This window comes from Odontesthes bonariensis, chromosome 6 (assembly GCF_027942865.1).
Source record: "Odontesthes bonariensis isolate fOdoBon6 chromosome 6, fOdoBon6.hap1, whole genome shotgun sequence".
Lineage (NCBI taxonomy): Eukaryota > Metazoa > Chordata > Actinopteri > Atheriniformes > Atherinopsidae > Odontesthes > Odontesthes bonariensis.
Window position 1 is genome coordinate 3,079,782 of NC_134511.1, and position 27,493 is coordinate 3,107,274.

Here is a 27,493-nt window from a genome sequence, read left to right on the forward strand (position 1 = left end):
TTTCTTATCAAAGTGTATAATAATGAAAGGGATGCAAAGTATTTTCTATAAACAGAGCTGCTGTAATGAAACCTGTTGGTGTTTCTAACCCCTGGCTGTGAACAGATGTTCTAAAACACTTCTCTTCTGTCAGATTGTTGAAGCCAGCGTTTAATCTCCTGTAGAGTTGGTCTGATACGACACGGTGACATCATCATCATCATCATCATCATCATCATGGCTGCTGCAGCACCTGGTGAGTTCAGTCTCACTCTGTTAGTCAGGATCAAAGCTAAAAAGAAAAGGATGTCATGCTTTTAGTTTAGGTGTGAAATGATCTGCCTTAATCTGTACGTCACCTGCACACCAGCATCCGACTCAGCGCTGATAAATAAGTCTTATAGTGGCTACGAGAGCCGGCTAACCAATGTCATCAAGATCAGGGAGTCAAAATAAATTAAACCACAAGAAAACAGCAGCAGAGTTCCAGCTCAGGTAGTAACGCAGCTGAACGGGTGGAGGCAGCAGCAGAGTTCCAGCTCAGGTAGTAATGCAGCTGAACGGGTGGAGGCAGCAGCAGAGTTCCAGCTCAGGTAGTAACACAGCTGAACGGGTGGAGGCAGCAGCAGAGTTCCAGCTCAGGTAGTAACACAGCTGAACGGGTGGAGGCAGCAGCAGAGTACCAGCTCAGGTAGTAACACAGCTGAACGGGTGGAGGCAGCAGCAGAGTTCCAGCTCAGGTAGTAACACAGCTTAACGGGTGGAGGCAGCAGCAGAGTTCCAGCTCAGGTAGTAACGCAGCTGAACGGGTGGAGGCAGCAGCAGCAGAGTTCCAGCTCAGGTAGTAACACAGCTGAACGGGTGGAGGCAGCAGCAGAGTTCCAGCTCAGGTAGTAACACAGCTGAACGGGTGGAGGCAGCAGCAGAGTTCCAGCTCAGGTAGTAACGCAGCTGAACGGGTGGAGGCAGCAGCAGCAGAGTTCCAGCTCAGGTAGTAATGCAGCTGAACGGGTGGAGGCAGCAGCAGCAGAGTTCCAGCTCAGGTAGTAACGCAGCTGAACGGGTGGAGGCAGCAGCAGCAGAGTTCCAGCTCAGGTAGTAATGCAGCTGAACGGGTGGAGGCAGCAGCAGCAGAGTTCCAGCTCAGGTAGTAACGCAGCTGAACGGGTGGAGGCAGCAGCAGCAGAGTTCCAGCTCAGGTAGTAATGCAGCTGAACGGGTGGAGGCAACAGCATCAGAGTTCCAGCTCAGGTAGTAACACAGCTTAACGGGTGGAGGCAGCAGCATCAGAGTTCCAGCTCAGGTAGTAACGCAGCTGAATGGGTGGAGGCAGCAGAAGAGTTCCAGCTCAGGTAGTAACGCAGCTGAACGGGTGGAGGCAGCAGCAGAGTTCCAGCTCAGGTAGTAACGCAGCTGAACGGGTGGAGGCAGCAGCAGCAGAGTTCCAGCTCAGGTAGTAACACAGCTGAACGGGTGGAGGCAGCAGCAGAGTTCCAGCTCAGGTAGTAACGCAGCTGAACGGGTGGAGGCAGCAGCAGCAGAGTTCCAGCTCAGGTAGTAACGCAGCTGAACGGGTGGAGGCAGCAGCAGAGTTCCAGCTCAGGTAGTAACACAGCTGAACGGGTGGAGGCAGCAGCAGAGTTCCAGCTCAGGTAGTAACGCAGCTGAACGGGTGGAGGCAGCAGCAGCAGAGTTCCAGCTCAGGTAGTAACGCAGCTGAACGGGTGGAGGCAGCAGCAGCAGAGTTCCAGCTCAGGTAGTAACACAGCTGAACGGGTGGAGGCAGCAGCAGAGTTCCAGCTCAGGTAGTAACGCAGCTGAACGGGTGGAGGCATCAGCAGCAGAGTTCCAGCTCAGGTAGTAACGCAGCTGAACGGGTGGAGGCAGCAGCAGAGTTCCAGCTCAGGTAGTAACGCAGCAGAACGGGTGGAGGCAGCAGCAGAGTTCCAGCTCAGGTAGTAACGCAGCAGAACGGGTGGAGGCAGCAGCAGAGTTCCAGCTCAGGTAGTAACACAGCTGAACGGGTGGAGGCAGCAGCAGAGTTCCAGCTCAGGTAGTAACGCAGCTGAACGGGTGGAGGCAGCAGCAACATCATATTATTAAACAATGATGCAGTGAAATGACTTGAAAATCACCACAGAGGTAGCTGGGGACATGTAGAACAAGAATCTGGTGGAGTCGGCAGAGAACATTTTGATTTGGTTCTAAATTAAGTTTTCAAATCTGACTATGCAGAAATTAGTTTGATTCTGAATATGCTTCAATAATTTTGTTCTATCATTTCGTTTTAATCATTAAAAAGAATGTAGTAAAAAAACAACCAAGTAATGACAGGTGTATGTATTCCAACAAATGAAAAATATAACTTCGATATAGATTTCTGAGTTTACGGGGTGCACTTGAATGCACCATAAATCGCTCACACGCTTTACCGTACGACACGATGTAAACGGGCACTCGATTTTCAAGTGTAGCTAGCGCGACCGTGCCTCTCCGAAGCGCAGATGGCGTGACCGCAGTAAGTTTCACATCTTTCTGACACACTTTGAAGAAATTCCAGACAGGAGAGGTCATGTTGTCGAGATGCACTGTAGAGGTTTTGCCTGTTCGGTTCTGTACACACGTCACGTACCACATTAGAAAGTGGTCGCTAGTAATTTACGTCAAAAAAAAAAAAAAAGCTAGTAATTTACGTCACGTGATCGGTTTTTTGATCGGCATATTTTTCCGATCGCCGATCAGGCTATTTTGGGCATTATCGGCCGATCATGATCGGCAGCCGATCGATCGGAGCATCACTAATTTTTAATGCTTCTTGCACTCCCTGCTGCAATGCTTTTATTGTATGTAAAGCACTTTGAACTGTTTGTACATGAAATGTGCTATACAAATAAATTTGATTTGATTTTGATTTGATACTGTGTAGCTGTTGCTGCACAGAGCAACAGGGAACACTGCACCACCAACATGACTTTAATAGATAGATAGATTTATTAAAGACTCGTAGTCCAGATCACTTAGAAAAACAATCATTTATAAAAGTACATAAAAAGAACATTCATAAAAAAATAATAATAAAAACACTCATATCATACCAATATACTTCTGTATATTGGAATGTTAGTCAACAGTAGGATAAATCTATTATTGGACTCATTTAGCCGGCAAATAAATGTACACATAAGCTTCCTTAAAACAGCCATCAAAGAGCTGACAGTCGCAGACACAAACAGTTGACCGGCTCTGCTCCATCTGGGCTTCTTTAACTAAAGTCTTAATGCATCATTATAAGCCACCTTCAATCTCTGAAGGCGGGCTTTTTTTAGAATCGCACCATAAGTGTGCCATATACAGTCAGGTACAATATGATCTAAACAAATTCAGTTTAACTTCTTCAGAGCAATGTCCAAATTTCCCAACTTGAACATTAGCTGGAGCGTATAACATTGGAACCTGATGGTCTGTCAGCACATGACCGAGATATTTTACTTCATTTGAGATGTTCAATAAGATCCCAGACAGCTTAAAATGAGGGAAAACCCTATGTTTGTCTTCTTTAGTGCGACATATCAGAATTACACTTTTTGATGGGTTGAAAAAGTCAGACCTCACATCGCTTAACATCATGAAGTTCACCGTATACCAAACACACATTAAGCAACTTCTGAAGACCAGCTTAACTTGGACTAAAAACCACAAAGTCATCAGCATACATCAAGTGATTTGCAACTGTGTCTCCAACCATACGGCCAGTTTTATACAGATTTAACTGCTTAGAAAGCTCATTCAGATAAAAATTGAACAAGACAGGGGAGAGGATGCCTCCTTGTCTGACTCCATTACTGACCCGGAAGAGGCATCAGAAGAAAACCTTCCTGTGTCCTCATCACACATTTCAGCAACACAGGGGTGGAAATTACAGAGCTGAAACAACTCCTGGAGAAAGTTAAAGCAGAACTTTGAGGTACAGGGTGGATCTATCGTGCTGTTTGAGCCAGTGTGACAGAAAACATTTCATTGGTACAGGAACGAAGGAATCTGTCTAAATATTGGAAGATTTGTCAGTAACAAAGCTGAAGATGAAAATAGGATTGTGAAACATTTGGTTTTTAAATGAAGACTCAGTAAAGATGGAAATAACGTGTTTAATTTGTAAAAACATACAATAAAAACTGAGATAATAAGACAACTTATTGACCCTCTGAATGAATTTTCATCTTTTTCTTTACAGATGTGGAGCCTCAGAAACGCAGCAGCAGCTATGAAGACTTTCGACCTGACTGTGAGTTTAACTGAACTCTTCTTAAGAAATCCCACTGAAAGTGCTGCTGTTGGATCCAGATCTGTCTGACCAAACACTGCTTGTGGTGTTACTCTGCCCACTCATGAAACGATCACTCAGCTCTACGTTTTCATGAATTTCTTCTGTTTTACTGAAAGACTGAAGCTGAAGTACCGAGTTACATCTTACAGTCCAGCTGGTGGATGCAGCAGTTAGATGGAACACAGGAGAAGGAAAAAATGTCCATGTATCAGAGTATGCAAGCTAACTTCTTATCTCTTGGTGAGCCGGACGGCGTTGTGGCGTGCGCGAAACAGAATGAAAAAGGAAATACAGAAATGTTTGATTGGAAACATCTTATGCCTGGGAGAAGGAGAACAAAGTAAATATTTTACTGGAACATCTTGTGCATCTAGTGTCGGGGAAAAACAGACCAAGTCTTACAAGTGATTTAAACATGATGAGACACAAGCATAAGGCTGAATAAAATGTTCCAGTTAAAGGCATGGTTGGTAATCCTGGAGAGCTAGCAAGAGAGCTAAGTGGCTACTCCGCTAAGCTCCACCCCCCCCTCCCCATCCCGTCAGTGCTCCATCGAAAGCCACGCCCCCAGAAACGTGAATGCTTATCTGACCGTGGGACTCAGCCGACGTGTCTCATTCACTTGTTTGCAGGCCCTTCAGATCCCTCAGTTGTCTCCACCGCTCAAACGCTGCACCGATGTGGACTCTGTGTAGCAATATTTGATCAAATATAAGGATTTATCAGAAGTTCTCACTGTCTCAATAAACCTTAAACCTCGAATGTAGGGCACCACCTTGAATAAGGACAAAAAAAAACACAGAATCTTACGATCCTGGTATGTTAAATTAATGTTTCAATTAATAATAAGTTTCATATCTCGCTACTTTCGTGAATTTTCGTTTGGTTGGACAGACATTACGTAAAGAAAGCATATGACACAACCTGTGATTATACATATATATAGATATGTGAACTATTTATTAAAACGATATGACCAAAGACATGAACCTTAAAACAAACTGGAGTTGCGTTGAGTATGGGTGATTATATACAACACTTAGTGAATTGAAAATAAAATATGGGGAATGGAGGGATACCGGATTTACTCAAATAGTTTAGGTTGGCTTACTATTTGAAGTTAAAGACTGACATCTTGGATTAATTTTTCATTCTAATGGTGAAAGCCTCGAGACACCCGTCCGTAAGATGAAAAACGGGTCTTTCTTACTTTACGTCCTGTTTTGTCAGCTCACGGCAAAAGTTGCTTGGCGTTGGCTTTCTTGGTAGGAAAACTGTGATGGCATGCAGCAGCGGAGGTTTAAAACGTGAAACGTAAAAAGAACATGGATGACGATGGACGAACAAAAACACAGAAAGCGTGTATCTTTACACTACTTCATTCTGTCTCTATCTTTGTTTGGGTTTTTCTTCCTCGTCTTTCTTTGAGTCTTTTCATCTTCTTCCTCCCTCCTGTCTTCTTCTGCATCGCTCATTCTCTCCGCATCATTCTATTGTGTTTCCGCTCTCTCTCTGTTTCAAAGGGTAGAGTCAGATAAGACAAGAACTGAACTAGAACTGAACTGGAACTCAGCTCATTTTGCACTGCGACTGGAAACTCTCTCTGATTTTGGATCGAGGGTTCCGTGGTTTGACTCGCGGAGGCGGGGCATGACATAGGCTTACGCTACTCTTTCAGCCAATGATATGCCTGAAACTGTGGTGACGTGTGCCTGGGTGTCTGTGTAAGGCGATCTGTTCAGCATCTTTAAAGAGACTTCTGAATAAAACAAAGAAACTCTTATTTCTCCATTACTTCCGTCTCATAGAACATTTGTCTCGATGATTCTGAAAACATCACAACTTGTTAAGATATGCAGATTAAAGATATAAAACAGACTTATGATATAAAGACATCAAATAACACATAACATGACATAGACGATGATTATGAGTCTAAAAATTCAGATGAATATCTGTAAAGTTGTGACATATGAATAGCAAACCACACAATGTTATTTTCCTGTGTTAACAATGGAGATACCAAACAATAATTCAATTCAATTCAATTCAATTCAAAATACTTTATTAATCCCAGAGGGGGAAATTACAAGAGTTCCAGTACGACCCATCCAAACAGAAACAAAAACAAGGGGAGACGGGTGACCGCGGCCCAGCAGCCCAGTGATGAGTGCTGCCAGATGGAAAAAAGGAACCACATTAGGTGAGAGGAGGAGAATAAAAACCATATTTCACACTTTACCCTTACCAGGATACAGTTTGAGATTGCAAAAAACCTCAGCACAAGAAAGCAAAACATACACACAACATCAAGCATTGGGACCGGTGAGGAGGTGTGGGAATCGCGTATGTTATCAAGGAGCACGTGTGTGTGTGCGAGTTGGTGTGTGCAAATAAGTCTGTGCAAACTGTATCAGGCATTTTGTCCTTGACGATGGTGGAAGTTTGTCAGCCAGCCTAAACAGTTTCCACAGGAGTCCTCAGGAAGGGGAGGGAGCACATGGGGCAGAGCGTCTGTGGTTCTGGGCATCTGGGCCGTGGCTCAGTGTTTAGAGTCTGTCGTCCAACAATAGTTGGTGGTTCGATTCCCACTCTCGCCACTCAAAAAAGATTGGTGGAACTGATAGCTGGAGGGGTGTCAGTCCACCACCTTGTCACGGCTGAGGTGCCCTTGAGCAAGGCACCGTACCCCCCATGCTCCCCGGGCACTTCATGGCTGCCCACCGCTCCAGGTTGGCATCTCTGAGTCTGTGATCCTGTGTATGGGCATGTGTGTGTCAAACAGGTGCCAACCTGGATGGGTTAAAAGCGGAGGACAAATTTCGTGTGTATGCATGTATACATGACCAATAAATCGGATCTTAATCTTAATCTTAACGTAACAACTTGGAGAAACAATTTTGCAGCTGGCAGCCAAGGCCAGCCCAGGGGAGCCAGATTGAAATAACAAAATGTATTTGGGTCAGGCAGACTCTTGATTTTCTGCCTGCCTTAAAATCTTTGCTGGTGCGTCTCATGGCGAATCCCAATCAGCCAAATTGTGGAATATAGGCAAATCCAGGACCTTCCCGCCCAGTCCGAGTGAACAATCAACTTTCTCCCAGGTTTAATCCATTTCTCTTCTGGGTCCAGGGACCTTAGCCACCCTGCGAACCTGTGTAAAGGTCGCATCCAGCTTCCGATTCTGCTCACGTAGCATCTCAGTCTGAGTGTTAATTGCTCTTGCGACCCCCTCAAACGCTGTCCACGTTCTCTTAATTTCCTGATATGCCAGGTATCCTCCAACTCCAAACAGCAGGAAACCAAGTATCATAAATCCAAATGTATAAATATGTTCCACGTCCTCGACTGACAGCATCGCTAGACACAAAATTCACCACTTCCCCCAGGAGTCCATTGAGTATCCAGCCAAGAATGTCCCATCAGGGCATGAGGGTTCTCCTTCCCCCAACTTTGCATTAGAGAAAATTTAATCAATTGCGTTGCGAGACCAGCTGACCAGATCGATCATTCTTGAATTTGTCCGATATGTAAAGAGAGGCTCCAGACAACCACGCTGCAGCAGGGCAGAAAAAAGGGAGGGTTGGGAGCAGAGAGAAAATGCGTCCTCCTTCACCGAGAGCAGGAACAGAAAAACAAATAGATACTGAAGGGACATCGTTAAAAGTTGTATTATTGCATATAACTTGTCCAGTTAACTGACTCCGTGGGGATTTAACTATTCAACACTACAGACCACTAGGGGGCAATGTGGTTCCATAGGCGGGTTGGTCACTTTTTAACAAGATCATTTCTTCGTCACACTTTAAGCCAGAATCGTGCAAATTGTCTAAATGCATCTTGTGACTTTGCTGGGAACCTGAAAGAACTTGTACAAAGATATCAAACACATTTAATACAGTTTTAAGATTCGGCTGAAAGTGAATCTAGGTAAAAGTTATTTCAGTTTTATTTAGGCATCAGGTTCTTTTATCTGGGGGGAATGAGGGTAGAATGTCAACTTCGATTTATTGGTCCAGATAAGATAGGGAATGGGTTAGTCTCCCATTTCTCCAAAAAGGGTTCTTTGTTTATTCAGTTTAAGTTGTCAATGCATTCTCTCAACTTTAATGGCAAATGTCTGGCTTCCACTCAGTCACAGAATAGATTTTAAAAACCTGCTGATGGTTTACATCTGTGATCTGTTCAGAGAATATAAAGCCAGCAGAGCTCTTAGATCCAAGGACTCAGGTCAGCTGGTCCAGTCCAGAGTCCAGACTAAACATGGAGAAGCAGCATTTAGCTGTTATGCTGCAAACAAGTGGAACAAACTGCCAGTGGAGATTAAACTTTCACCAAATGGAGACATTTTTAAATCCAGGTTAAAAACATTTCTGTTCTCATGTGTCTATGCATGAAATCTGCACGCTATCTTTGAACTTATCTGGACTGTTGCTTGTTTTTAAATTCATTTAAATTATTTTATTTGTTTCTCTTTATATTCTTTTATGTATTTTTAACGCTTCTTTCACTCCCTGCTGCAATGCTTTTATTTTATGTTGAGCACTTTGAATTGTTTGTACATGGAATGTGCTATATAAATAAATTTGATTTGATTTGATTTGATCTGCTGCTAATTCCACTCCCCAAAAAGCTTTCATACGTTGAAGGTTGTTGTAAATTAGGCGATTTCTGTCCCTCTCCTTTGTGTAGACTTTCAGATCTGGTCCTTACCCAGAAAAACATCCCCAACAGGAATGCTTGTATCTTCCAAAGGTTGAAGGCCTCTTAATCCCACACTGGAGCATGCTACATCTGGTCTTTGCTTCTGGCTTCATCCAGAGCAGCCGTTTCTGCCTCCAGCTTTCTTTTTCTTCCCCTTTAAAGTAATGGTAGTTTTGGCTGCATTTTCTCTGCCATCGCACTCACATTAAGATATTTTTAGCACCGGTGAAAAAAGCGCGGAGGAGGGAGCCGACAGAGGGGGGCGCAGGCAGAACGGGCAGAACTAGACATGAAGGCATCTGATTGGTTCTTTGTCCTCGGCCTGAGGAGTTTGGATTGGTCAGCTTTTTGTCAGCCCTGCAGCTGCCGCAGAGCTCTGATTATTTTTGGCCCTTTTTCTAAATACATCATGTATAGATTACTCTCAGGATAGATGGACCATTTCACCCAGTATTACAGGATGTGTTTTTGAACAGGATTACCAACCGTGCCTTTAAGAGCTCTCAGTTAACTTGTTTTTCTGTTTATTTCATTTCAGTGTCTGAGCTGAGGGTTGTTCTGCTGGGAGGCAGCTGGTCTGAGAGGAGCTCAGTGGGGAACTTCATACTGGGAGAGGATGTTTTTAACACAGCACCTCACACCTGTGTGAGAGTCAGTGGACCTTTGGAACCACAGAAAAAAATAGCAGTCATCAACACTCCAGATCTGCAGATTCTCACTGCAGACAAACTGACAGAGTTCATAAAAGACTGTGTGAGAGTCTCTGATCCTGGACCTCATGTGTTCCTGTTGGTTCTGCAGCCTGAAAACTTCACTGAGGAACCCAAAGAGAGGCTCTGTACTCTTCTTAAAGAATTCAGTGATCAATCATTTGATCATTCACTGATTCTGATGTCGACACCCAGACAGCAGAGTTTAGATTTGATGGAAAATGACATGTTAAAGCCTCCATTAAAGGACCTGATCAGTAAATGTAGAGACAGATATGTGATGAGGAAGAACCTTGAACTTCCAGAGCTGCTAACACGCTTTGGTCAGATTGTAAAAGAGAACAATGGAGAACATGTGAGCTATGAAGCATTTGAAGACACAACTGAGAACATCCCAACCACTGCAGCAGGTGATGATCAAAGCCCAAAACAAGAGAAAACACCAGGATCTATCATGGCTGCTGCAGGTGCTGGTAAGTACAGAAGCTACTTTGTTCACATGAACCTTTCCTTTCTTTGTTCAAACACTAAGTTACACATTAATGTCATGTTTTCACAGGTATACAAGCAGCTAAACAAATCACTTCTATATTTCCTGCTTCTGGGAAAATCTCTGCCTCCAGTGGTGAGTAAATTCAGGACAATTTATCATGAATTTTGGATCTTTTCTCTAAATCTTTTATCCAAATTCAAACTTCATTTTTTTTCTAAACTACAAAGCAAAACATATATAACATTTTTACCTTAAATAAATGAAAGCTTTCTGATTTTTAAATATTGTATCACGTCTCCTCAAAACATGTCAGAAGGTTCAAACTGAACAAGCATGAACTATTTAAGACGAACACATATGTTCCCATCAACAATACTAACCTGTACTTCATCTGCTTTGTATGAACACAAAAGAATTCCCATTTACTGTAGGACATGTACATCACATACAGAATGTGTGGTCAGTATTTGGACTTTAAGTGTTCAGAGCAGGTTCAGACTGGTGTTTTGGTCCCACTTCATGTTGGAACAGTCAGCCAGAGAAGGTTCTGTTGCCCTGTATGAACCGTTCTGCAGGAAGCGTGTTGTCTGACCTTAATGAAGGGGTCAGAGGAAGAGCCAAATGTTGTAATGTGGATCATTTGTGCAACATTTTGTTTAGATGTGATTTAAGTGTCATTGGATCATTTTCTCTGTTCTGTTTCAGTTTCTGCACTCAGAGTTGTGCTGTTGGGAAAAAGTGAGGACAAAAAGACAAAACTTGGTAACTTGATCACTGGGAACCAAAGTTTTCGTTGCCAGAAACGTTCTCCAACCAAACACTGTAAAGTCTCTCATGGAGAGTGGGAAGGAAAACCAGTAACAGTAGTGAAAACTCCCGACATGTTCAGTCTGTCTGAGGAGAACATGAGAAGAAAAGTAAAGAGCTGTGTGAGTCTCTGTGCTCCTGGACCAAATGTTCTGCTGTTAGTGAAGCCTTCAGATTTCACAGAGAAGAACAGACAAACACTGAAGTTCATCCTGAGTTTGTTTGGTGAAGATTCCTTCAAACATTCGATGGTCATCATTACACATGAGAATGAAATGAGTTCCTCTGTTAATGAACTCATTAAAGACTGTGAAGGAAGATACTACAACATGTGTGAAGATAACTATCGCTCATTAATGGAAAAGATGGAAGAAACAGCAGAAGGAAACCCTGCCCCCCCCCTGACTGAGCGGGGTCACAGGAAACCATCTTTAAACCTGGTTCTGTGTGGGAGGAGAGGAGCAGGGAAGACTTCAGCAGCCAAGGCCATTTTAGGTCAGACGCAGCTCCATTCAGGCTCCAACTCATCAGAGTGTGTTAAACATCAGGCAGAGGTGTGTGGACGTCGGGTTTCTCTGGTGGAGCTGCCTGCCTTGTGTGGAGAACCTCCGGAGGCAGTGATGGAGGAATCACTCAGGTGCGTCTCCCTCTGTGATCCTGAGGGCGTCCATGCCTTCATCCTGGTCCTCCCTGTGGGTCCCCTCACTGATGAAGACAAGGGAGAGTTACAGACCATCCAGGACACATTCAGCCCTCGAGTCAATGACTTCACCATGATTCTGTTCACTGTGGAGTCAGATCCTACAGCTCCAGCTGTTGTTGACTTTATAAGAGGTAACAAAGATATCCAGGAGCTCCGTCAGAGCTGTGGAGGAAGATCTGTTGTTCTGAACATCAAAGACAGGCAGCAGATCCCAGAGCTGCTGGAGGCTGTGCAAAAGATGAGACAGTCAGAGCAGAAACCAAACAGCTACACATCAGAAACGTTTGCACATGCCCAGATGGATAAAGTCCTACAACAGGAGAAAAACATCAGCAGACTACAGGCTCAACTTTCAGACCTGAAGACACAAAACACAGTCCCTGGTAAGCTCTTCTTTTATATAATTTTATATAATTAGCTGATACGATTATCTACATTTAAAGCTCACACTTTGTTTTCTTCCACAGATGCTGAGCAGCAGAGCTCAGAGAGTCTCAGGATTGTTCTGATCGGGAAGACCGGCTGTGGGAAGAGCTCCTCAGGAAACACCATTCTGGGAAGAGAGGAGTTCAAAGCTCAGCCGAGTCAAAGATCAGTCACAAAGAACTGTCAGAAAGAACAAAGTGAAGTGGCCGGTCGTCCTGTTGCTGTGGTCGATACTCCTGGTCTGTTTGACAATAGTTTGTCCAATGAACAGGTTGGTGAGGAGTTGGTGAAATGTATGAGTCTTCTGGCTCCAGGACCACATGTCTTCCTGCTGGTGTTACAGATCGGTCGATTCACACCAGAGGAGAAGGAGACTTTAACACTCATTAAGAAGGTTTTGGGTAAGAACTCTGAAGAGTTCACCATCATTCTTTTCACAAGAGGAGATGATCTGAAAGCTAAGAAAGTTTCAATTGAAGAATACATTGAAAGATGTCATGCATCATTTAAGAAGCTGATTTCTGACTGTGGAGGAAGATACCATGTGTTTGATAATTACGATAAAAAGAACCGCACACAAGTCAGTGAGCTGATCCGAAAAATCGACACCATGGTGACAGAAAACGGAGGCAGCTTCTACACCAATGAGATGCTGCAAGAAGCTGAAGCTGCGATACGTAAAGAAATGGAGATAATCCTGAAGGAGAAGGAAGAAGAGCTTGAACAAAAACATCAGGAAGAAAAGGAAGAACTGAACAGAAGAATGGAAGAACAGAGAGCAAAAATTGAAAAGGAAAGAAAAGTGAAAGCTGAACAACTGAAAGAAATGGAGGAAAACATCAACAAGGAGCGCAAGCAGAGAAAGAAAGAACAGAAAGCTAGAGAACAAGAAGAGAAGAGAAGAAAAAAGGAGGAAGAACGACAACAACAGAAGTGGGAACGAGAACGAGAAGCTTTGGAGAGAAAAATCAGGTCAGAATCAGAAGAAAAGGAAACCTTTGAGAAAAAACTGGAGCAGAGCAGAAAAGAGATGGAGGAAAAACGAGAGGCCTGGCAGAAGGAACGGAACGAGTGGTGGGATAACCGAAATAAAGAAGATGAAGAGAGACGAAGAGAGGAAGAAATGAGACTGAAAAAGCTTCAAGAGGAATTTGAGCAGGAGAGAGAAAAACATGAAAAGAAAAGAAAAGAAGAAGATCAAAAGAGAAGAGAAGAGGAGGAGAAAGAAAGAAAAAGATTTGAGAAAAAAATGGAAGAACAGAGAGCAGAAATTGAAAAGGAAAGAAAAGTGAAAGCTGAACAACTGAAAGAAATGGAGGAAAACATCAACAAGGAGCGCGAGCAGAGAAAGAAAGAACAGGAAGCTAGAGAACAAGAAGAGAAGAGAAGAAAAGAGGAGGAAGAACGACAACACCGGAAGTGGGAACGAGAACGAGAAGCTTTGGAGAGAAAAATCAGGTCAGAATCAGAAGAAAAGGAAACTGTTGACAGAAAACTGGAGCAGAGCAGAAAAGAGATGGAGGAAAAACGAGAGGCCTGGCAGGAGGAACGGAACGAGTGGTGGGATAACCGATATAAAGAAGATGAAGAGAGACGAAGAGAGGAAGAAATGAGACTGAAAAAGCTTCAAGAGGAATTTGAGCAGGAGAGAGAAAAACATGAAAAGAAAAGAAAAGAAGAAGATCAAAAGAGAAGAGAAGAGGAGGAGAAAGAAAGGAAAAGATTAGAGGAAAACTATCAGAAAACAATGGAAGACATGAAGAAGAAATATGAAGAGGAGGCCAGAGAACAAGCTGAGAAATATAATGAGTTCAGAGAGAAATATGAAAAAGACCTCGAAGCTCTGATGGAGGAACATAAAAAATAAATCCAAGAGATAAATGTTCCTGTTTCATCTGCTCATTCCTGGTTCCTTTGGGAAAAAAAGGAAAGAAAAAAAACCTTTCAAGGGAAATTTATGAGAAAATGAAAGAAATAAAGACCACAGAACAAACCAAACACTGGAGAACACGAGGGAAGAGAACATCATTAAATCAACATTTAAACATTATTAAGAATAATGAAATAATTTTTCTCTATTAACTGATTAAAGTCTTCTGGCGTGGGTCTCGTCTCACATTAAACCAGCAGCTGGTCCATCAGTGTTTATCACAGGAACTTATTTTACCTTTAACGTTTATTCAAACACCAGCTTTTGTTGTTGTTTAGAAAATATCTTGACTGTAAATGTGAATTAAAGTCGTTTTTCTTTGTGTTTTAACCCTTCCAAAATGAATTGTAAAGAGAAAATAAAACGTGATGCCCCTTCAGACCCTGTGTCCATTGGAATGGACATGACATATTTCTGTCTCTAAACCAATAAATACTCTGTAATTTAATGATGCCAGCAGTGCATGTTACTGACTGGATCCTGATTTTCCAATCACAATCATTTCATGACATTGAGCTCTGAGAGAGTGACAGACATCAGACAAGACGAGCATGGCTGAGCGACTGCAGAGAGGGAGTGTCCATTTTCAATCAAAAATATCAATTTATGTTCATGCTGGCAGAATAAATTTGCTCTCAGTATAATTGTAACAGTTACAAGTGATAATATTTGAAGTTATTTGAATATATATCATATCATTAATTCATAGGATTTTTTCAAGGTCTGATGTCCATTGCAGTGGACATCAGGAGTTGGGCGGGTTCAGCTAACACTCAAATGTTTAGTGTCAGTATGTAAAGATACAACATACCTGTAAGTTTTTAATTTTCATACAGTTTACAATGGGAAAAACAGATTCTTCAGGTAATCTTATCTGCAGTCACACATCTATTGTGATCATGTGCATGTTCAGATTGCATTATTTCTGTATCTTCTTGCAGGCTCCAGGTTTTACTGGTGATGACCTCACTGCTGTTCCCTACCAACTCTGTGATACACCATCAAGTTAGTGTGCATGTTAAAAACTGTGCACAGACTCAAAACCATGCAAACATCCAGTTCCTGATGTTTAGGTCATACCATATTGGTTAACATGTGGAAAAACTCAGCATTATTTTCCTTAGGTTTTTATGACATTTTACGCTCATTTTGTCGTGGCGTCCATTGGAATGGACATGAAAAAATACTATTAAAAACATGAGATATCAAAAATGTGTTTTTTGGACTTTGTTTTTATGTTGGAGAGGAGTCAGTATCAGTTTGAAAAAATTTTTTTGCTCAGCCAAAAAAATGCAGGTCTGAAGGGGTTAATATTCTGATTGTAAAAGTGGTTTTCTGTGTGTAATATCTTTATACGCTCTGTTTTCTCTCACTTGTTAATAAATTCTTTTGAAAAGCAAGTTAGAGTTGAAGTTATTTTTAAAGCAAAAGTCAGAAACAAAGAGTTTACAGGGTTCTTCATTTCAATATTAAAACAAATGAAAGATATCACTTTGCACCTATAGTCCAGTTTGGGATGTCAGACTCATTTGCAGACGGATCAGCACTGAAACAGACCACCAGGTGCACCTCTACCCGCCTTAAATCAGCTCTAAAATCTAGCCTCCAGCCTGAAAAGAAGACTCTGATCATTTTTACTCCTCAGTCATTTCTGATTGGATGAGCTCTTCCTTCCTGTATGAAGCCGTTAGTTTTAGTCCATTAAAATCAGATTGCAGAACCTGAACCCTTAAACTCTGTCATCGCTCCAGTTGTTTTTAGCCTCGTTGTTCTCTGTATTTCTGCAGAACAAATCGGACCTCTGACAAAGCTACATGCAGACATGATCAACTATCTCTGTTGCATGTTTCATGTTTCTGCATGTTGGTTTTCATTAATTGAATTTTAAATCCAAAATCTGTTTTGTATGATGAAACCACCTGTTATTTATCTATTAAAATCAACTCAATACATTTTTTATCATGTATTTATTGTTACACAATACAAAAAGACAATAACCAGTTTTCAGGATTACACTTTTTTTTTTTTTTACCACAAAACTGTCAGTTGGACCAACAGTTTTCTTGTTTTCTCACTTTTCTTTTACATAATAAAGGTTTATTATTGCGATTATATAAATTAATTACTATTCAGAATTACTTCTGAATTATATTCAATCATATTGAAAGGGGGAAAAAAGTGAACTCTTTTTTGCTGTTTAAATGTTTTTATAATTCACGGGTCAAAAATGACCCATAAGACAATCTTTGTACCCTAGTGTTGTACAGCCCACATGGAAACATAAACAAAAATAAAGTGTGACTTTTTCTAATGATAGGGTCCCTTTAGGAAAAAGATAGTTAAGGTATTTTTTCTACAGCTAAACATGGTAGTGGCTCACTTTTGACCCGTGAGACAACAGGAGGGTTAAGTTGCTTTATTTTGGGGCTTTGGTAGAGCGGGTCATTTTTTACCCGTAGGGTTAGGGGAGTAAACAGAGTGTTAAGACCACACAAGAGTTAAAAGTGTTGAAAATGATACACTTTTAGTAGAATGTTATGTAAAATGGTTTTTATGTTTTTTATGTTGTAGTAGGCATGACGTCATACGCGTCATGAGAATCCTGAGTTTGAATTTGAATATTGGAATGTCCAATTAAGCTAACCATTCTTCTTCCGTTGTTCAATGTACAGTATAATGTGTGTTTCGAGTAAAGGGCTTCACGCCGACTAAAATCTCCACAGGACTCGTCTCCCATTATTTTTCATCATTTAAAAACCAATAGGTTATGGGCCCAGGACATGCTGAAAAGAAGCTGAGATAGTTCTATGGAAATACTTCGAGAGAAGAAAGAAGAATGATGTCGGATTATTTGAAGGTTTCAATTATTCCGCTGAACGGCTCTAACTATCCAACATGGAAAGTGCAATGTCAGATGGCGTTGATGAGAGATGGACTGTGGGGAATTGTGAAAGGCGAAGTGACAAGTCCTCTGCGAACGGACAGGGAGGCATATGCGAACTTTGTTGCGAGGAGGGACCGGGCTTTGTCTACAATCGTGCTGTCAGTTGCACCGTCGCTGCTTTACCTACTCGGAGATCCGCAGGACCCAGCCACTGTCTGGTGCAAGCTCGCTGATCAGTTCCAAGCAAGAACGTGGGCAAACAGACTGGCTTTGAGGCGCAAACTTCACGGTTTAACCCTGAAAGATGGTGAGTCTGTTCAAGATCATATTAAGCAAATGATTGAAACGTTTGATGCGCTGTCAATAATTGGAGATCCGATTGATGAAGATGACCGCGTAGTTTACCTGCTCGCGAGTCATTCAACATGATAGTGACAGCATTAGAAGCAAGTGTGGATGTGCCGAAAATGGAAGTTGTGACTGAGCGTTTGCTGCATGAAGAGCGTAAAGTGAAGCAACGTGATGCAGACGCAAACGGTGATGCGAAAGCAATGACCAGTAAACAGAAATGTAAAGGGAAAGGTCCTAAATGTCACCACTGTCTGTGGAAAGTTTGGCCACATCAAACGAAATTGCAGAAACTTGCTTGGGAATGAACCAAATGAAGAAAAACAAAACCAAAAAGGATCAAAGCAAAAATCAAACAAGGCTGAAGTGAAAAGAAAAAATGACAATGGAGAGTGTGTCGGTCTAGTAGTGAGTCAGGCATTATCAGTGAAATCTGCAAAAAAAATTAATAGCTGGATTGTGAATTCTGGAGCTACCTGTCACATGTGCAATAACAAGCAGATGTTCATTATATTTGAAAGCTTACAGCCAATTCAAGAAGTTACTCTTGGTGATGGATATTCAGTTGAGGCAACAGGAAGTGGCTCCGTTATGCTCAACATGATACTGGCTGATGACAAAAATCAAAAATGCAAGCTGAGCAATGTGCTGTATGTACCACGCCTGTCCTACAACCTGCTCAGTGTGTCCATGGCAACGCAGTCTGGGAAGACTGTGAAGTTCAGTGCAAATGAATGTAGCTTAATGGATGCTAATGGAAAGGCAATTGCAGTTGCAAAGAAAGTGGATAGCTTGTACTATGTTCACTGCCAAGAACACAAAGAAGCTCATTCAGCTGCAACAGAGAGCACACACAAGGAGACGAAGGAAACCATGTGGCATCGCCGTTTCGGTCACCTTGGAGTGCAAAATCTGAAGAGGCTGGCGAAAGAGCAGTTAGTGGATGGACTGGACTATGATGTCCTGAACGACATTGACTTTTGCGAGTCATGTGTTGAAGGAAAACATCATTGTGGCAAATTTCCATCTGATGGCAGAAAAAGAGCTACTGAACCACTTGGCTTAGTGCACAGTGATGTGTGTGGAAAAATCAACAAAAAGTCACTGAGTGGAGCAGAATATTTTTTGACGTTCATCGATGACTACACTCATTACGTGTGGATGTATGTCCTGAAACACAAGGATGAAGTGTTCAACAAGTTTGTTCAGTGGAAGGCAGAAGTGGAAACATAGAGGGAGAAAGCTGAAAGTTCTTCGCACTGATAATGGAGGAGAATACACTTCAAAGGAGTTTGACGCGTTCCTGAAGACAGAAGGAGTGCGACACAAACTCACTGTACCCGAGACGATGAACAGAACACTCGTTGAGACAGTGAGGTCAATGCTAGCTGATGCGAATCTGCCACAGAGGTTCTGGGCTGAAGCACTAGCTACGGCAGTGTATCTGAGAAACAGAAGTCCGACCAAAGCTGTAGCAGACATGACACCTTATGAAGCCTGGAGTGGAGAGAAACCAACGGTGAGTCATTTGCGTGTGTTTGGATGTGATGCCTATGCCCACATACCAAAGGATGAAAGGAAAAAGTTGGACTCAAAGGCAAGGAAGTGCATACTGCTAGGCTACGGAACAGAAACAAAAGGATACAGATTATATGACACAAAACAAATAAAAGTGTTCTACAGCCGAGACGTGGTATTCAACGAATCAGTCTGTGGTGTTGAGACATCCGAAGATCACCCTGAGCACAGTTTGGATTAATCTTAGATGGAATTAGGTGGAATTAGATGGAATTAAATGGAATTAGATGGAATTAGGTGGAATTAGATGGAATTAGATGGAATTAGATGGAATTAGGTGGAATTAAATGGAATTAGGTGGAATTAGGTGGAATTAGATGGAATTAGATGGAATTAGGTGGAATTAGATGGAATTAGATGGAATTAGGTGGAATTAGGTGGAATTAGGTGGAATTAGATGGAATTAGGTGGAATTAGATGGAATTAGATGGAATTATGTGGAATTAGGTGGAATTAGATGGAATTAGATGGAATTAGGTGGAATAAGGTGGAATTAGATGGAATTAGGTGGAATTAGGTGGAATTAGATGGAATAAGGTGGAATTAGTAGCCTGGGAATTCCCATGCTGCTTTGCGCTCGATTTCATTCTCACTGCAAAGTCAGCCTGGAAACCACCGCCCTTATTTTTGCCAGAGTTTGGGAACCAATCACAGAACGGGGGGGGGGGGGGGGGGGGGGGGGGGGGCGGCAGCAAGACGATGACAACGTCTATGCGCTACACCGAAGCTTGTAGAGTGTTAATTCAACATGACAGCGGACACAACGTTACCGTTCAATGCAGCCTTAGAAAGTGTTTCGGAGTAGATTCACCCTAGGGTCATTTGAACCGTGACATCCAGCCAAGTAGCCCACCCGAAGTTTTTCCGATATTGGCTGAACATCAGCTGAGTTACTGAGTTATCCCGAATAGCTTAGTACAAGCGCTAACGGACCCTGGCAGTATCTCCAAAATTACCACACTAAAATCACATGTCATGACACCAAACTTCTACAGTTGTACAAATATGGTCTGTACTCACAAAACGATGCATTTGGAAGTTTGTACATAGTCCAGGAGTTTATTATTATCATCAACACAAGCCTGATAGCTTTTCTGCTGCTAAAGCTACGTCGACGTCACTTCTGGGAGCTGGGAGCTTCAAAGTAAGATGGAGTTGAGCTACTACTGTAGACAACAAAGCAAGGCTGCTCAATTTCTCCATTATTCAAATAAATTCACAACTCTACAACATAAAAATTCATGTAGAATATAGCATATAGGCCTACTTTGTTGTCAATTTAAGTACCTTAGAGCGCAAGTTTACTTTTATTTTCCATTTTTTTCTTCTTCCTCGTCGAATTTCTGTCGTCATCTGGTGTAAGTGATACAATTGGCTATGAATCGCGAGCAAAGCAGCATGGTAAATACCTGACGTCATTTGATAGACATTCGTAGCACCCAATAAACGGCTCTAGGCATTCGTAAACCACGCCTCAAATACGAGAAAATGCACACCTAGTTCCCAGACCACCATCTCATCGAGATTGTGGACGCGTCAGCCAGGCTATGGAATTAGGTGGAATTAGATGGAATTAGGTGGAATTAGATGGAATTAGATGGAATTAGGTGGAATTAGATGGAATTGAGTCTGATATGAGTCTGATATGAGTCTGATATGAGTCTGATATGGGTCTGATATGAGTCTGATATGGGTCTGATATGAGTCTGATATGGGTCTGATATGGGTCTGATATGAGTCTGATATGAGTCTGATATGGGTCTGATATGAGTCTGATATGAGTCTGATATGAGTCTGATATGGGTCTGATATGAGTCTGATATGAGTCTGATATGAGTCTGATATGAGTCTGATATGGGTCTGATATGAGTCTGATATGGGTCTGATATGAATCTGATATGGGTCTGATATGAGTCTGATATGAGTCTGATATGGGTCTGATATGGGTCTGATATGGGTCTGATATGGGTCTGATATGAGTCTGATATGAGTCTGATATGAGTCTGATATGAGTCTGATATGGGTCTGATATGAGTCTGATATGGGTCTGATATGGGTCTGATATGAGTCTGATATGAGTCTGATATGAGTCTGATATGGGTCTGATATGAGTCTGATATGAGTCTGATATGGGTCTGATATGAGTCTGATATGGGTCTGATATGAGTCTGATATGAGTCTGATATGAGTCTGATATGGGTCTGATATGAGTCTGATATGGGTCTGATATGGGTCTGATATGAGTCTGATATGAGTCTGATATGAGTCTGATATGGGTCTGATATGAGTCTGATATGAGTCTGATATGAGTCTGATATGAGTCTGATATGGATCTGATATGAGTCTGATATGGGTCTGATATGGGTCTTATATGAGTCTGATATGAGTCTGATATGAGTCTGATATGGGTCTGATATGAGTCTGATATGAGTCTGATATGAGTCTGATATGGGTCTGATATGAGTCTGATATGGGTCTGATATGAGTCTGATATGGGTCTGATATGAGTCTGATATGAGTCTGATATGAGTCTGATATCAGTCTGATATGGATCTGATATGAGTCTGATATGAGTCTGATATGAGTCTGATATGGGTCTGATATGAGTCTGATATGAGTCTGATATGGGTCTGATATGGGTCTGATATGAGTCTGATATGAGTCTGATATGAGTCTGATATGAGTCTGATATGAGTCTGATATGGGTCTGATATGAGTCTGATATGGGTCTGATATGAGTCTGATATGGGTCTGATATGAGTCTGATATGGGTCTGATATGAGTCTGATATGGGTCTGATATGAGTCTGATATGAGTCTGATATGGGTCTGATATGGGTCTGATATGAGTCTGATATGAGTCTGATATGGGTCTGATATGGGTCTGACATGAGTCTGATATGGGTCTGATATGAGTCTGATATGGGTCTGACATGAGTCTGATATGAGTCTGATATGGGTCTGATATGGGTCTGATATGGGTCTGATATGGGTCTGATATGAGTCTGATATGAGTCTGATATGAGTCTGATATGAGTCTGATATGGGTCTGATATGAGTCTGATATGGGTCTGATATGGGTCTGATATGGGTCTGATATGGGTCTGATATGGGTCTGATATGAGTCTGATATGAGTCTGATATGGGTCTGATATGAGTCTGATATGGGTCTGATATGAGTCTGATATGAGTCTGATATGGGTCTGATATGAGTCTGATATGAGTCTGATATGAGTCTGATATGAGTCTGATATGAGTCTGATATGGGTCTGATATGGGTCTGATATGAGTCTGATATGAGTCTGATATGGGTCTGATATGAGTCTGATATGGGTCTGATATGGGTCTGATATGAGTCTGATATGAGTCTGATATGAGTCTGATATGAGTCTGATATGGGTCTGATATGAGTCTGATATGAGTCTGATATGGGTCTGATATGAGTCTGATATGAGTCTGATATGAGTCTGATATGAGTCTGATATGAGTCTGATATGGGTCTGATATGGGTCTGATATGGGTCTGATATGAGTCTGATATGAGTCTGATATGGGTCTGATATGAGTCTGATATGAGTCTGATATGAGTCTGATATGGATCTGATATGAGTCTGATATGAGTCTGATATGAGTCTGATATGGGTCTGATATGAGTCTGATATGAGTCTGATATGAGTCTGATATGGGTCTGATATGAGTCTGATATGAGTCTGATATGAGTCTGATATGAGTCTGATATGGGTCTGATATGAGTCTGATATGGGTCTGATATGAATCTGATATGGGTCTGATATGAGTCTGATATGAGTCTGATATGGGTCTGATATGGGTCTGATATGGGTCTGATATGGGTCTGATATGAGTCTGATATGAGTCTGATATGAGTCTGATATGAGTCTGATATGGGTCTGATATGAGTCTGATATGAGTCTGATATGAGTCTGATATGGGTCTGATATGAGTCTGATATGGGTCTGATATGGGTCTGATATGAGTCTGATATGAGTCTGATATGAGTCTGATATGGGTCTGATATGAGTCTGATATGAGTCTGATATGAGTCTGATATGAGTCTGATATGGATCTGATATGAGTCTGATATGGGTCTGATATGGGTCTGATATGAGTCTGATATGAGTCTGATATGAGTCTGATATGGGTCTGATATGAGTCTGATATGGGTCTGATATGAGTCTGATATGGGTCTGATATGAGTCTGATATGAGTCTGATATGAGTCTGATATGAGTCTGATATGAGTCTGATATGGGTCTGATATGAGTCTGATATGGGTCTGATATGAGTCTGATATGGGTCTGATATGGGTCTGATATGAGTCTGATATGAGTCTGATATGAGTCTGATATCAGTCTGATATGGATCTGATATGAGTCTGATATGAGTCTGATATGAGTCTGATATGGGTCTGATATGAGTCTGATATGAGTCTGATATGGGTCTGATATGGGTCTGATATGAGTCTGATATGAGTCTGATATGAGTCTGATATGAGTCTGATATGGGTCTGATATGAGTCTGATATGAGTCTGATATGGTCTGATATGAGTCTGATATGAGTCTGATATGGGTCTGATATGGGTCTGACATGAGTCTGATATGGGTCTGATATGAGTCTGATATGGGTCTGACATGAGTCTGATATGAGTCTGATATGGGTCTGATATGGGTCTGATATGGGTCTGATATGGGTCTGATATGAGTCTGATATGAGTCTGATATGAGTCTGATATGAGTCTGATATGGGTCTGATATGAGTCTGATATGGGTCTGATATGGGTCTGATATGGGTCTGATATGGGTCTGATATGGGTCTGATATGAGTCTGATATGGGTCTGATATGAGTCTGATATGGGTCTGATATGAGTCTGATATGAGTCTGATATGGGTCTGATATGAGTCTGATATGAGTCTGATATGAGTCTGATATGAGTCTGATATGAGTCTGATATGGGTCTGATATGGGTCTGATATGAGTCTGATATGAGTCTGATATGGGTCTGATATGAGTCTGATATGGGTCTGATATGGGTCTGATATGAGTCTGATATGAGTCTGATATGAGTCTGATATGAGTCTGATATGGGTCTGATATGAGTCTGATATGAGTCTGATATGGGTCTGATATGAGTCTGATATGAGTCTGATATGAGTCTGATATGAGTCTGATATGGGTCTGATATGGGTCTGATATGGGTCTGATATGAGTCTGATATGAGTCTGATATGGGTCTGATATGAGTCTGATATGAGTCTGATATGAGTCTGATATGAGTCTGATATGGATCTGATATGAGTCTGATATGAGTCTGATATGAGTCTGATATGGGTCTGATATGAGTCTGATATGAGTCTGATATGAGTCTGATATGGGTCTGATATGAGTCTGATATGAGTCTGATATGAGTCTGATATGAGTCTGATATGAGTCTGATATGGGTCTGATATGAGTCTGATATGGGTCTGATATGGGTTTGATATGGGTCTGATATGGGTCTGATATGAGTCTGATATGAGTCTGATATGAGTCTGATATGGGTCTGATATGAGTCTGATATGAGTCTGATATGAGTCTGATATGAGTCTGATATGAGTCTGATATGAGTCTGATATGGGTCTGATATGAGTCTGATATGAGTCTGATATGGGTCTGATATGGGTCTGATATGAGTCTGATATGAGTCTGATATGAGTCTGATATGAGTCTGATATGAGTCTGATATGGGTCTGATATGAGTCTGATATGGGTCTGATATGGGTTTGATATGAGTCTGATATGAGTCTGATATGAGTCTGATATGAGTCTGATATGGGTCTGATATGAGTCTGATATGAGTCTGATATGGGTCTGATATGAGTCTGATATGGGTCTGATATGAGTCTGATATGGGTCTGATATGAGTCTGATGTGAGTCTGATATGAGTCTGATATGAGTCTGATATGAGTCTGATATGGGTCTGATATGAGTCTGATATGAGTCTGATATGGGTCTGATATGAGTCTGATATGAGTCTGATATGGGTCTGATATGAGTCTGATATGAGTCTGATATGGGTCTGATATGAATCTGATATGAGTCTGATATGAGTCTGATATGAGTCTGATATGGGTCTGATATGAGTCTGATATGGGTCTGATATGAGTCTGATATGAGTCTGATATGAGTCTGATATGAGTCTGATATGAGTCTGATATGGGTCTGATATGAGTCTGATATGGGTCTGATATGAGTCTGATATGAGTCTGATATGGGTCTGACATGGGTCTGATATGGGTCTGATATGAGTCTGATATGAGTCTGATATGAGTCTTATATGGGTCTGATATGAGTCTGATATGGGTCTGATATGAGTCTGATATGGGTCTGATATGGGTCTGATATGAGTCTGATATGGGTCTGATATGAGTCTGATATGAGTCTGATATGGGTCTGACATGGGTCTGATATGGGTCTGATATGAGTCTGATATGAGTCTGATATGAGTCTTATATGGGTCTGATATGAGTCTGATATGGGTCTGATATGAGTCTGATATGGGTCTGATATGGGTCTGATATGAGTCTGATATGGGTCTGATATGAGTCTGATATGAGTCTGATATGAGTCTGATATGAGTCTGATATGAGTCTGATATGAGTCTGATATGGGTCTGATATGAGTCTGATATGAGTCTGATATGAGTCTGATATGGGTCTGATATGAGTCTGATATGAGTCTGATATGGGTCTGATATGGGTCTTAAATGAGTCTGATATGAGTCTGATATGAGTCTGATATGAGTCTGATATGGGTCTGATATGGGTCTGATATGAGTCTGATATGAGTCTGATATGAGTCTGATATGAGTCTGATATGAGTCTGATATGAGTCTGATATGGGTCTGATATGGGTCTGATATGGGTCTTAAATGAGTCTGATATGAGTCTGATATGAGTCTGATATGAGTCTGATATGAGTCTGATATGAGTCTGATATGAGTCTGATATGAGTCTGATATGGGTCTGATATGAGTCTGATATGGGTCTGATATGAGTCTGATATGAGTCTGATATGGGTCTGATATGGGTCTGATATGGGTCTTAAATGAGTCTGATATGAGTCTGATATGAGTCTGATATGAGTCTGATATGAGTCTTATATGGGTCTGATATGAGTCTGATATGAGTCTGATATGGGTCTGATATGGGTCTGATATGAGTCTGATATGAGTCTGATATGGGTCTGATATGAGTCTGATATGAGTCTGATATGAGTCTGATATGGGTCTGATATGAGTCTGATATGAGTCTGATATGAGTCTGATATGAGTCTGATATGGGTCTGATATGAGTCTGATATGAGTCTGATATGAGTCTGATATGAGTCTGATATGAGTCTGATATGGGTCTGATATGGGTCTGATATGGGTCTTATATGAGTCTGATATGAGTCTGATATGAGTCTGATATGGGTCTGATATGGGTCTGATATGAATCTGATATGGGTCTTAAATGAGTCTGATATGGGTCTGATATGGGTCTGATGTGAGTCTGATGTGAGTCTGATATGAGTCTGATATGTGTCTGATATGAGTCTGATATGAGTCTGATATGAGTCTGATATGAGTCTGATATGAGTCTGATATGGGTCTGATATGAGTCTGATATGAGTCTGATGTGAGTCTGATATGAGTCTGATATGTGTCTGATATGAGTCTGATATGAGTCTGATATGAGTCTGATATGAGTCTGATATGAGTCTGATATGAGTCTGATATGGGTCTGATATGAGTCTGATATGAGTCTGATATGGGTCTTAAATGAGTCTGATATGAGTCTGATATGAGTCTGATATGAGTCTGATATGAGTCTGATATGGGTCTGATATGAGTCTGATATGGGTCTGATATGGGTCTGATATGAGTCTGATATGGGTCTGATATGAGTCTGATATGGGTCTGATATGGTCTGATATGAGTCTGATATGAGTCTGATATGGGTCTGATATGAGTCTGATATGAGTCTGATATGAGTCTGATATGAGTCTGATATGGGTCTGATATGAGTCTGATATGAGTCTGATATGGGTCTGATATGAGTCTGATATGAGTCTGATATGGGTCTGATATGAGTCTGATATGGGTCTGATATGAGTCTGATATGGGTCTGATATGGGTCTGATATGAGTCTGATATGAGTCTGATATGGGTCTGATATGAGTCTGATATGGGTCTGATATGAGTCTGATATGAGTCTGATATGAGTCTGATATGGGTCTGATATGGGTCTGATATGAGTCTGATATGAGTCTGATATGAGTCTGATATGGGTCTGATATGAGTCTGATATGAGTCTGATATGAGTCTGATATGGGTCTGATATGAGTCTGATATGAGTCTGATATGGTCTGATATGAGTCTGATATGGGTCTGATATGAGTCTGATGTGGGTCTGATGTTAGTCTGATATGAATCTGATATGAGTCTGATATGAGTCTGATATGAGTCTGATATGGGTCTGATATGAGTCTGATATGAGTCTGATATGGGTCTGATATGAGTCTGATATGAGTATGATATGGGTCTGATATGAGTCTGATATGAGTCTGATAA

General features: G+C 41.5%; 1 protein-coding gene across 1 annotated transcript in view; it reads left to right on the forward strand.

Moving 5' to 3' along the window:
- Positions 1-201: 201 nt before the first annotated feature.
- The window catches only part of LOC142381837 (uncharacterized), a 44,515-nt gene continuing 17,223 nt past the window's right edge, over positions 202-27,493 (forward strand). Inside the window, exons 1-4 of the mRNA XM_075467091.1 lie at positions 202-235; positions 9,546-10,190; positions 10,277-10,342; positions 10,916-12,103. Coding sequence (XP_075323206.1) covers positions 217-235; positions 9,546-10,190; positions 10,277-10,342; positions 10,916-12,103 — 1,918 coding nt within the window. The 5' untranslated portion in view covers positions 202-216. The remainder of the gene's footprint in view (positions 236-9,545; positions 10,191-10,276; positions 10,343-10,915; positions 12,104-27,493) is intronic.